This window comes from Athene cunicularia (genome assembly GCF_003259725.1).
Source record: "Athene cunicularia isolate RWA chromosome 9 unlocalized genomic scaffold, athCun1 chr9_part1, whole genome shotgun sequence".
NCBI lineage: Eukaryota > Metazoa > Chordata > Aves > Strigiformes > Strigidae > Athene > Athene cunicularia.
The window spans coordinates 24,357,996-24,370,028 of NW_020799110.1; the positions used below are offsets into that span (position 1 = coordinate 24,357,996).

Below are 12,033 nucleotides of genomic sequence, written 5' to 3' on the forward strand. Positions count from 1 at the left end.
GACAACCCCTGAGAGGCAACTGCTTCTGTTCACTGGCAAGTTTTCTGTTGCTGGGGAAAATTTTCTTCCCATGTTGCGTATAATGAAACTGCATTTAAAAAAAAAAAAGAGGCTGTTCCATAACATGGACTTGTCTCTATAACAGGGCTGAAACATCTACTTCTCCCTGTTACAGGAGGAAAGACAGAGCCGCCACACCATCGTAAGCATCTGCGCCATCTTCCTACCACATACGAGAACTGAAGGATTGTTGGCCCCATCTCATCGCTCTGATTTCCAGAAATCATATCTAAGTTTCTAGATGAAGCAGTCATCCTGCTATCTACATAGAGGAAGTCTTGGAGAGGAGCAGAACAGGTACCAGCACTGTATGAAAAGCTATCTCTGATGCAATGAGTAGTGTTTTTAAGACCCTTGGAAGCATATGATTAGCCTCCTTTTGAGGATACAAATTCTGGCCTCATAACAGGATGCTGATACTTAAACTGGCACCACCGTTAGGAAAGCAGATGCGGCCACTGAAGCCAGGGCACTGAGGAAGAACCAGAAATATGCTGAATCTTGAGTTAACTCTGAAGAGTTAAACTCACATTTTAGAGATCTGCCTCGCTTTTAGGCTGCTCTGACTTCAGTGCTGAAGAAATGATTCCATGATAGAACTCATAAAGTGACTGCACAATACTGGAAGTTGTAAAAGAATAAATGCAAAGTTCTGTTTAAAAGTTTAACAAAACATCAGTTTTCAAAGGCTATACTGTTACTGTTTCTATAAGTTTTCTGAGTAAAGAACTTCAGTCTCAGTCCTTTCTTAGTCCTTTACCATTAAAAAAAGGGTTTACAGAAAGATATTTTTAAAATCTGGCACAATCCAAACAAATAATTTTCAGTCCCTACAAAGACAATTTTTCTATTTGAAGATAAACTACCCTGCTAGCATGGTCTACCTCAAAAAAATACAAAAGCATCAGTTGCATAGATTATTTTAATTTAAACTGGCCACCTTTGAGAAATTCTGGAACAGATTTAGCACAAAGTATCAGAAATGTTTTGGAATATCTAAGAAGTTCTGTCTCACACCAAAGCACAAACAAGCACCAGTGCTCATTGACTTATGATCTGCTTGTAGTTAAGAATTAGGCCAATTAAAAGGATGCTATTTCTTCCAAAACAATTTTAAAAAATAATCTTAGATTCACTGTATATCATCCATACCTCTGTGTCAACACAGAGAGGGCAATAAAGCCACAGCAGTTACGGAGCTGAGTTGTAGGGTGAAGCATATGTGTTTCACTGGGGCCCTTCAAGCCTGTCTGCAAGTGCTACAGGACAAATTCTGTCCGTAATAGACCCTCTGTGACAACCACAGTACATGTTGTCTAGCTGTGCTAGCATGCTGTCCAAAAAGAAAGAATAAAACTACATCCCTGGATTTAATATTCATATGTCGTGTACTTACTGTCTGAACTCAACATGTAGAGAAATCTCTTGCACTCTACTGATCCAAAAGTAGTCACTGCACAGTCCATCCAAAGACCTTCAGAAATCCAGTCTGCAGTAACAAGTTCTGTTGCAGTGTCTGAAATTTTCCATCTGTTAGACATGGTAGCAACAAGTAAAATGGTGAATCCTGCTACAGCCAGCAGCAATGCACAAATCTGTAGAGAAGACGACGCCATTCTTCTGACAGAAGTTGTTTTCAAAGAAGCCTCCTGAAATTTCTTAGATTGGAAACCTGTTGAAACGGTTTATACACATACAGTACATGCCGTTATCTTTACACAAGCCTGGCCTTTAGAAAAACATCAGAAAGATGCCCACATACAAAATAATTTATCACATAAGAGAATTCTTGAATTGGAATCTAAATCTCATTAAGTAATTGGAATACTTCAATATTCTACGACATCTGAGTACTTTCTTAGGAACACTTTTATTACTGTACATGTTTACCACCAAAAAAATACCAACAGAGCAAAACCAGAGTACCCAACTGAGGAATTCTCTGATTTGAATTTGTCATGTTTCATCTGTTTTCTGATTGTTTGCCAACTCAAAATTCTTTTAAAATTAAAACTATCAAATACTTTAAGAAATTATCCAGCTTTCAATTATAATACCTATCAATACAAATCTAAACCAAAATTAATTTTGATACTCACGCTTACGGTATGATTCTAACCTGTTTCTTCTACCTTCCTGCTAGACGCTAGTGTCAGCACTTTGTGAGGACCAGTTTGATCAAACAAGTGAAAGTTTCGTACTCTTTAGAACCTTTCCCCTCATTCTAAAAATCAAGGACCCAGGGCCAAAGCTCTGCCCAACTGTTGCAAAAAGGCTCAGGCATAGGTGTTCGCTACAGTTACTGTAGTGCCAGTGCAATCAAATAAATAAGCAAATTACAATATCATGTAAGTTAGTACCAAAAATGCTCGGATTAACCTGGTAGCCACTGGCATATAATTTGCTTTTTCAGTGCCACTGAGCAGCCCACGCACCATCAGACTCCAAAGCAATACAGAAAAATATTATTACAATTTTCACAATGATTGTTTTACTTGGAACTTCTGTTGCACTTGGCACCAAGTCACTGTTCTCATGAAAAGACGCCAGTGTCCATATAAGACAGGCAAACAGTTGAGACAGGATTTGTTTTAGGATGCAGCCCCCACTGTGAAGTAATACACAAGTTTTATGAATTAGAAGAAAAAAGAAAAAGAGAAGAACTCAAGGCTCCTCCCATAATCATTCATTTTAAATGACTTGGAATGCATTTATACAAGAAAAGAAGGATTAAGTTTATTCCACTCTTTAAAAAGTGTATATACCACTATAAAAGTTTAATCTCACATTGAGGAAGGAACATTTGTCTCTCAAGTTGTGTAACCTCTTCAAAACACACATAACTGTCAACAGTGAATGTCTGAAATAAATGATAAATTTAAGTTAAGCAACAAATTCAAGCAGACTTCACATCACATGGGCAGGCCAATAATCCAAATGAATGTTTCTGCCTACTACATAGGTATGACCTATCACAATTAATTCCTGGCAGTAAGGAAAAGAGGCAAAAACTGTCTGCTCTGCACCATCACTATGGGTAGGACATATGTCAAAGTTACAAACACAAACTTCTCATTAAAATACAATAATTTAAAATACCGTAAGTTTCAAAGTGAGGAAGCTTGGAAACTAGATTTCACAAATACAGAATATCATCCTTCCTCCACCCTGACCCAAATTCAACCATGTTATATCAGGACTACAAATACTACTATATGAGTCCTCTCACCCATAAAATGACTGTTATGTATTAATGCACCTGTTAGAGATGGTACAACATCCATGGGCTGTGAGGGGTGAGTGTCCCTCAACATCCATGTGGGTGAGTGTCCCTCAACAGAAAGATGCACATGTGGTCTGAATCAAGATGGTCACATTTCAGTTCAATACACAGGGGGATGTAAAATGGCAAGAAGAATAAACTTTGATAGCACAGCACACAATGGACTGACTGAAAGGTGGTTTATTTTCCAGATCTTCTTAAGCATGCAAAGAAAGCCTTTACTACTTAAAAAGCAAAGCATGCAGTGCTGGTATTTGAATCCTTAGGGGTCAGGGAGTGGGTCTGGTGTCTGATGTCTCAGTGAGGATTGAAGCCCGGTGATGGGTCCAATATCAAAAGGCCACACAAGGCAGGAGCAGAGCGCACTAGAGCCTCTCCTGAAATGCACGTCTCCAGTGGGTAAAATAAAGGGGGAGGGGAGAGGGGGGAGGCGGAGGGGCTGTTTGCTTGTTTAACAAAATCCATTTTTTGATGGTTTAAGCCCCTGCTGGGACTGGAGACCACGTTGCCGTTGCCCCTCTCCCACCCTCAGCCAGTCGGGCTGGCAGTAAGGCACAAACCCTGGGTTAAAATAAGAAGAAATTTAATACAACAGTGTGATAGACAACCTGAACAACAACAGTAGCAATGATAACAATAATAAACAGCAATAACATTGAACATGACAAAAGATATACAGAGAAATACCTCAATGGTTACGGAACAAACCCGCCATGTGCTCCCCGCCACCAAAGCCACCAAGGAAAAAGTTCCCGCGCCTGGACCTGACGCCAGCATGGCATGAATAACCCACCTGGAGATCCCTTCCCCCTCTCTCTCTGCTGGGGAAACTTAATCCTATCCTATCTGAACCAGGACACTATCCACCTCTTTATTCTATACAATCTTCGTCATGTCCAGCTGCCATTTAGCAGCTAACAGTCACAGAATAACAATTAACAAAGGCACAGCATAATTCATGGCATGTTCTCACCCAGAATCAGGTCCCCCTGTGGTGCACATCGGACCTCTCCATTGTCCTGCATCACCCACCAGGTACACACACGTCCTTGGGCAAAAGCAATCCCGTGGATGGGTTTGCCTTTACCTTTGCCTGGCGCAGGACTAAACCAGACCATTTTTCCCAATATATTCCTCATGCACACCACAGGGACTTTATCCCCATCTACAGCACATGGAGGTTTCGACTGAGCCGGGCCAGCTCGACTGGCAGATCCTCTTGTGTTGACTAACCAGGTGGCCTTTGCTAGATGCATGTTCCAGTCTTTGAAGGTGCCACCTCCCAGTGCTTTCAATGTGGTTTTTAACAGTCCATTGTAGCACTCGATCTTCCCAGAGGCTGGTGCGTGGTAGGGGATATGGTAGACCCACTCGATGCCGTGTTCTTCTGCCCAGGCATTTATGAGGTTGTTTCAGAAGTGGGTCCTGTTGTCTGACTAATTCTCTCTGGGGTGCCATGTTGCCACAGGACTTGGGTTTCAAGGCCCAGGAAGGTGTTTCGAGCAGTGGCGTGGGGCGCTGGGTAAGCTTCCAGCCACCCAGTGGTTACTTCCACCATTGTGAGCACATGGTGCTTCCTGCGGCAGGTCTGTGGCAGTGTGATGTAGTCGATCTGCCAGGCCTCTCTATATCTATATTTCAGCCATCGCTCTCCATTTCGCTGGGGCTTCACCCGCTTGGCATGTTTGATTGTAGCACACGTCTCACAGCCGTGGATGATCTCTGCAATGGTGTCAATAGTGAGGTCCACCCCTCGATCTCGAGCCCACCTGTATGTTGGTGGCCCGAGGTCTCATGGGCCCACCAGGCTATGAACAGTTCACCTTTGCGCTGCCAGTCCAAGTCCACCTGAGCCACTCTAATCTGAGCAGCTTGGTCTGCCTGCTGGTTGTGTCGATGTTCATCAGTGGCCCGACTCTTGGGTACATGGGCATCCACATGGCGCACCTACACAACAAGGTTTTCCACACGGGCTGCAATGTCCTGCCATACTTCAGCAGCCCAGATGGTTTTACCCTTATGTTGCCAGTTGCTCTGTTTCCATTGCTGCATCCATTTCCACAGGGTATTCGCCACTGCCCACAAGTCGGTGTAGAGGTAGAGCCTTGGCCACTTATCCCGCTCAGCAATGTCCAAAGCAAGCTGGACGGCTTTCACCTCTGCAAACTGGCTCGATTCACCCTGTCCCTCAGCAGCTTCAGTGACCTGTCGTGTGGGACTCCACACAGCAGCCTTCCATGTACTTCCAACATTCGATGTTTTCCCACAATGCAACAAGACCCATCAGTGAACAGAGCATATCGCTTCTCCTCATCCAGCAGCTCGTTATATATGGTGGGGCCTCCTTAGCACATGTCACCTCCTGTTCTGGTGACATCCCGGAATCCTTGCTCTCTGGCCAGTTCGTAATCACCTCTAGTATCCCTGGGTGGCTGGGGTTCCCTATTCGAGCCCATTGTGTTATCAACACAACCCATTTACTCCACGTGGCCTCTGTTGCATGATGTGTGGAGGAGGCCTTTCCTTTGAACATCCATCCCAGCGCCGGCAGGCGGGGTGCCAGGAGGAGCTGTGTTTCAGTGCCAACCACTTCTAAGGCAGCACGAACTCCTTCGTATGCTGCCAGTATCTTCTTCTCAGTTGATGTATAATTAGCTTCAGAGTCTTTGTATCCCCAGCTCCAAAAGCCTAGAGGTCAGCCTTGGGTTTCCCCAGGTGCTCTCTGCCAGAGGCTCCAGGTAGGGCCATTCTCCCTGGCTGCGGTGTAGAGCATGTTCTTAACCTCCTGCCCTTCCCGGACTGGCCCGAGGGCTACTGCTTGGGCAGTCTCCTGTATAATTGGTTCAAAGGATTGTTGTTGCTCAGGGCCCCATTCAAAATCGTTCTTCTTATGGGTTACGTGGTAGAGGGGGCTCACAATCAGGCTGTAGATTGGGATGTGCATCCTCCAGAACCCCACAGCACCCAGGAAAGACTGAGTCTCCTTTTTAGAGGTTGGTGGGGCCATGGCTGTTATCTTGTTTATCACCTCCATTGGGATGTGCCGACGCCCATCTTGCCATTTTATTCCTAGGAATTGAATTTCCCTTGCAGGCCCCTTAACTTTCTTTTGCTTAATGGCAAAGCCGGCCTTCAGGAGGATTTCAATTATCTTCTTCCCTTTCTCAAAGACTTCCTCGGCTGTGTCTCCCCATACAATAATGTCATCAATGTACTGCAGGTGTTCTGGAGCCCCACCTTTCTCCAGTGCAGTATGGACTAGTCCGTGGCAAATGGTGGAGCTGTGGTTCCACCCCTGGGGCAATCGATTCCAGGTGTACTGGATGCCTCTCCAAGTGAACACAAACTGTAGCCTGCACTCTGGTGCTATCAGAACGGAGAACGCGTTAGCAATGTCAATCATGGCATACCACTTGGCTGCCTTCAACTCCAGTTCATACTGGAGCTCCAGCATGTCCGGCACTGCAGCACTCATTGCTGGCGTGACTTCATTCAGGCCACGGTAGTCCACAGTTAGCCTCCATTCACCATTAGGCTTCCTCACTGGCCATATAGAGCTGTTGAAGGGTGAGTGAGTTTTGCTGATCACCTTCTGGCTTTCTAGTTGACGGATCAGCTGATGGATGGGGACCAGGGAATCTCGGTTGGTGCGGTACTGCCGCCGGTGCACCGTCCTGGTAGCAATCGGCACTCACTGCTCCTCAACCTTAAGCTGCCCCACCACTGATGAATCCTCTGAGAGGCCGGGTAAGGTGGACAACTGTTCAACCTCCTCCAGGGCAGCTACACCTAAAGCCAACCAGTACCCTTTTGGGTCTTTGAAGTACCCTCTCCTGAGATAGTCCATGCCCAGGATGCACGGGGCATCGGGGCCAGTCACAATGGGGTGCTTATGCCAGTCCTTCCCAGTCAGGCTCACTTCAGTTTCTAATAGGGTCAGCTGTTGGGATCCCCTTGTCACTCCGGAGATGCAGATGGATTCGGCCCCACTGTAGCTCGATGGCATCAGGGTGCACTGTGCACCAGTGTCCACCAAAGCCCTATACTCTTGTGGGTCTGACGTGCCAGGCCATCGGATCCACACTGTCCAGTAAATCCGATTATCCCTTTCCTCCACCTGGCTGGAGGCAGGGCCCCTCTAATCCTGCTCATCATCACTCACTTCTTGCAAGAACGATTTACTGGTCCCCTCAAGAGGGTCAGACATAACGTTGGCCATTCTATTCTGATTGGGGATTTCCAACTGGACACCAGAGCTGCACTCTTCTTGGAGGACTCCGCTTTTGTGATGGTCTTCCCTTTCAGCTGCTCTACTCGTGCAGCTAGGGTGGCAGTGGGCTGTTTTCTCCATGGTCACGGAGGAAAAACCACAGGGTGCTGCGTGGTGTGTACCTTCTGCTGCCTTTCTCTTGGGTGGGGAAACGTTTACTTCTAATGGCTGAGACATCAGCCCGTGCAGGTGGAATGTAGGACATGTCCTCTTCCATTTTCTGGACCCTCTGAGACAGTTCCTCCACAGCTGAGACCCAGGAATGCTGAGATGAAGGGAGATTTCCCTCATATTGCCGGAGCTTGCCAACCACTCCATCCGTTGTTAGAGTGTGGGTGTCTGTCCACCAGGACGCTATTGCCAATGCTTTCGAGTGTGCTTCTGGTGCGCTCTTCAGGAACTTTCGCCACATCAGGTGTGTGCAAGGGGCCTGATCTGGGTCCATGGGTGACTGTTCATTATTCAGATCACCGTAGACCATCTCAAACACAGCCAGTTCCTTGAGATTCTGGATGCCTTTCTCAATGTTGGTCCATTTGCTTAGCTGACATAGGATATCATCCTTGTAGGGGCGCCTCTCCCTTACACTGAGCAGGAGTCGCTTCCAAAGGCTGAGGGTTTGAGCCTGTTTCCCTATGTCCCTATCAATGCCAGCATCCTTGGCCAAAGATCTCAGCTGCCTGGCCTCTCTCCCCTCCATTCCAAAAGCACTGGCTCCATTGTCCCAGCATCGGAGCAGCCAGGTGCAAATCTGCTCGCCTCCCAGGTGGCCGAAATCTCTCCGCATATCTCGCAGCTCAGTCGGGGATAGAGATCGGACGATGACCTCTGGCCCTTCCTCCTGTTCCTGTGATGGGCCTGGCTCATCCTCATCCCTCACTCTGTGAACTGACTTTCTGGTATATTTTATTTTCTGTATCGAGGCGACTGATCCCAGCACTGGCTGGCTCTCTGGCTCAGCTGCTGTGCTGGTGGAGGCAATCGAGACTGGCTCTGCCTGTCCCCCCGGCCCAGATACCGTACCAGTAAGTTCACTCTCAGGTTCTGTAGCCTTTTCTCCCCCTTGAGGGCAGTGGGTGGTATTAAAGAAGATACGGTAGGCATGGGCAAGTCCCCAACACATTGAAGCGATTTGTGTCTCCTGGGTTTTGCCAGTTTGGTAACACACCCTTTCTAAGCACTCCATCAGCTTCTCAGGGCTCTGCATTTGTTCAGGAGTGAAATTCCAAAGCACTGGAGGTGCCCACTGACTCAGGCCTTTGCCCATCTTTTCCCACACTCCTTGCCACTCACTATTATCTGACCTCAGGGCAGGTTTCCAGGCACTACTATTGTTAGAGAAGTGCCACATGGCCAAAATCAAAATCGGGCAGACATTCAGAAAGCATTGTGCCGCAATCACACTGCCCTGCAGGCTCCAAGGATAATTAAAACTCCCCAAAACCGAGAGGATCTCTTCCCCTGGCTCACCCATAGAGGGGGTGAGACCCCTAACAAAAGCCCAAGCAGCAAACAGGTACCGGCCCGACCACACACACAGCAATACAAAAGCATTATAAGCAGTCAGTAGCCAGTACATCAACATAAGACCCTTTATACATTTTCCACTGATAACGAACGCCAGCACTGGGATCATATACTGGATATAAGGAATAATCCAGCCCCACCACGCAAGCAAGTGGGCCAGCATTGCAAACATTATTACACAGTACAAATACAAACAGAAAAATTACACCCAACAGATTGCTCTAACACACTCTGGTCAGGATCTGTCCCTTTTTTATTCTTATTTCAACCCAATTCGTGCCCCACGTTGGGCGCCAAAAAAGGCTGTAGTGGTTTAAGCCCCTGCCGGGACTGGAGATCACATTGCCTTTGCCCCTCCCCCACCCTCAGCCGGTTGGGCTGGCAGTAAGGCACAAATCCCAGGTTAAAATAAGAAGAAATTTAATACAACAGTGTGATAAACAATCTGAACAACAACAGTAGCAATGATAGCAAAAATAAACAGCAATTACAGTAAGCAAGACAAAAGATATGCAGAGAAATACCACAATGGTTACAGAACAAACCCGCCATGTGCTCCCCGCCACCAAAGCCTCCAAGGAAAAAGTTCCCGCGCCTGGACCTGACACCAGCGTGGTATGAATAACCTGCCTGGAGATCCCTTCCCCCTCTCTCTCTGCTGGGGAAACTTAACCCTATCCTAGCTGAACCAGGACAATATTCTTTACATTTCCCTGGCAGCATTTAATCCCTACAGTCAGTAATTGGTGCAGACAGACACTCCTCCAGTGGATCACATTAACAAACAAAACTGTGATTTCAGACATGCCCCAAGGCAGGGCAGACCTCCCTGGCTCCTGCCCAAAGGAGGTCCAGCAGCCCTGAACTGCTCTGCAACTACTTTGCTGTTGTTCCTCCTCTCTCAACCTGTACCACATACACCCTACCCTTCAAGGACTTGATTGTACTAGCTGCCATACACTGTCACAGTTTATAGGTTTGAGATGATGCCACAACCAATAGCAAATATGCTTTGCAACTATCTAAAGGAGAATGACCATAAACCAAAACCAAATAAATACATAAAGCATCATCCCTCGCAAATTGCACACATAGGCTATATACAACTAAGAGCTGTAACGTGATAAAAACGAGCCCCAGAGGAACAAAAGGATCACCTTAACATTAAAAACAGAACAGCCAAAATCTATGTGGTTTGAACAAGGATAGGAAGTGTTAACAAAGAAAAATATTTAAGTTACTTAAACAAACAATCCTGATAAGGTCTCTGGAAGCAAAAACAAATGATAAAAGGGTCTAAACTTGCAAGTTAAAAAACTGTTTTACTTTTTCATTTTGTTACATAGAAAAACAGAGACAGAGCACTAATTATCATACTGGTTTCATTTATATATATATATTTAACCAGCAATATACAGCTTTGAACCTGCTAAACGTTTCTTAGCTCAAGCAAATTCTAGGCTGACCCACGGCCAGGAGTGCAATCAGAAAGAGATAAAATGCACATATAAATACAGTACTAAACCACTTAAAGCATTCTCCCACCACAGGATTACAGAGGTTTCCTCAGGTCAGAGTCTGGCCTTGAGTTGAGAAGGCAAACTCTTTCACCATCTGTTAAAAAATAAGAAAGAAAGGAAAAAAAAAAGAGGAACCATATTAATTAATTTCCTCTCTACTTCCAAACGGTTTGACTTTGTAACCATGCTCCTGAAGTTGGTGTAACCTTACTAATACTCTAATGAGGCTTATAGCCATTTCCAATTGGACATATTCACAATATACAGATCATTCTCATCTTGCTATTAACTTTCCCTTCACAATATGAACTATAGAATAATTTGGGTTGGAAGGGAACACACTGATGCCAACGTCCTGCTAACGCACAGCTTAAACGTTGGGTCAGGTCACCCAAGCCTCTTCCAGACACAAGAGATCTACACCCAGGGCTGGAGACAGAACAAACATTCTCATGTGGAGTGTGTTCCTCACACAACTTTTCCTGCTGCAACATGTGACTGCTGCTTCTTGTCCTCCCCATGCACCTCCAAGATAAACCACTGTTTATTCAGCTGCTTGATTTTGGCAGGTCTGCACTCTGATCTCTGGAGGCCCAGGCATGACTGGCATGTACACTACCTGCCTGTCCCATTGCTATCTCCACGGCAACATAGATAATCAGAGTAGCGCATGCAACTTCTTGAAACTTATCGATTACAAGTGATTTTCAAAGCAAACACACCTGTTTTTTCCAGTTAATTTCGGGAGGGTGTTGGTGTTTCCAGCACCGGCTGGGCGGGGACAGCTCTGCCAGCATGCGGCCCCACCAGCGCTGTCGGAGCCGCCCGCCCGCACCTCTGGCACGAAGATCGGGCCACGAGGAGCAACACAGGCGGCAGAGACTGGCAGACCTGGCAAAGGCACAGGGATCAGGGGACACCTGGGGACAACCGCGCCGGGCAAGGGAGAGCGCGGCGAAGAGGCCTGAGAGGAGGCCGCGGGGCAGGAGCAGCTGCCTCACACCTCGTCAGCTGCGCACAGCCCTTCGCTGGAGCGGCCCGGCGGTGAGGCAACGCGGGGCAGGGCGGAGGAACGAGGTGAGGCCACACTGCAAACCAAGGCAAGGCTGAGGCACAGGCAGCAGCGTCTTGCTGCAGCCTGAGCCCCAGGCTGGGAGAAGACAGGCTCTGTCAATTCCAGAAGGCTTCTAGGAGGCCCCTAATTACACGGCGCCAGCGCTACGCGCCGAAGGGGCCCGGGAGGTAAAGGACCTGCCACGCTCATCATGGCGGCCAGAGGGGCCCCGCAGCGCCACTCCCGCCATGGCGGGGCAGGGCCGGGCGACCCTCTCGACATGGCGGCCGCGGCAGGACGTGGGCGGGTCCGACCCGGC

The 12,033-nt window shown here is 47.1% G+C and overlaps 2 protein-coding genes across 3 annotated transcripts in view; one reads left to right on the forward strand and one right to left on the reverse strand.

Moving 5' to 3' along the window:
- Positions 1 to 10,842, reverse strand: part of LOC113483381 (claudin-7-like) — a 22,597-nt gene extending 11,755 nt beyond the window's left edge. The window contains exons 1-2 of one of the 2 annotated variants that reach the window (XM_026854896.1): positions 10,686 to 10,842; positions 1,457 to 1,732 (exon numbers count right to left, since the gene is read on the reverse strand). In XM_026854896.1, coding sequence (XP_026710697.1) covers positions 1,457 to 1,676 — 220 coding nt within the window. In that variant the 5' untranslated portion in view covers positions 1,677 to 1,732; positions 10,686 to 10,842. Of the gene's footprint in view, positions 1 to 1,456; positions 1,733 to 2,847; positions 2,906 to 10,685 lie in introns of those variants that run through there. The other variant, XM_026854894.1, reaches the window with a different exon arrangement.
- Positions 10,843 to 11,925: 1,083 nt separating this feature from the next.
- PARL (presenilin associated rhomboid like) overlaps positions 11,926 to 12,033 on the forward strand; it is a 12,781-nt gene continuing 12,673 nt past the window's right edge. Inside the window, exon 1 of the mRNA XM_026855015.1 lies at positions 11,926 to 12,013. Within this exon, the coding sequence (XP_026710816.1) occupies positions 11,926 to 12,013 (88 nt within the window). The remainder of the gene's footprint in view (positions 12,014 to 12,033) is intronic.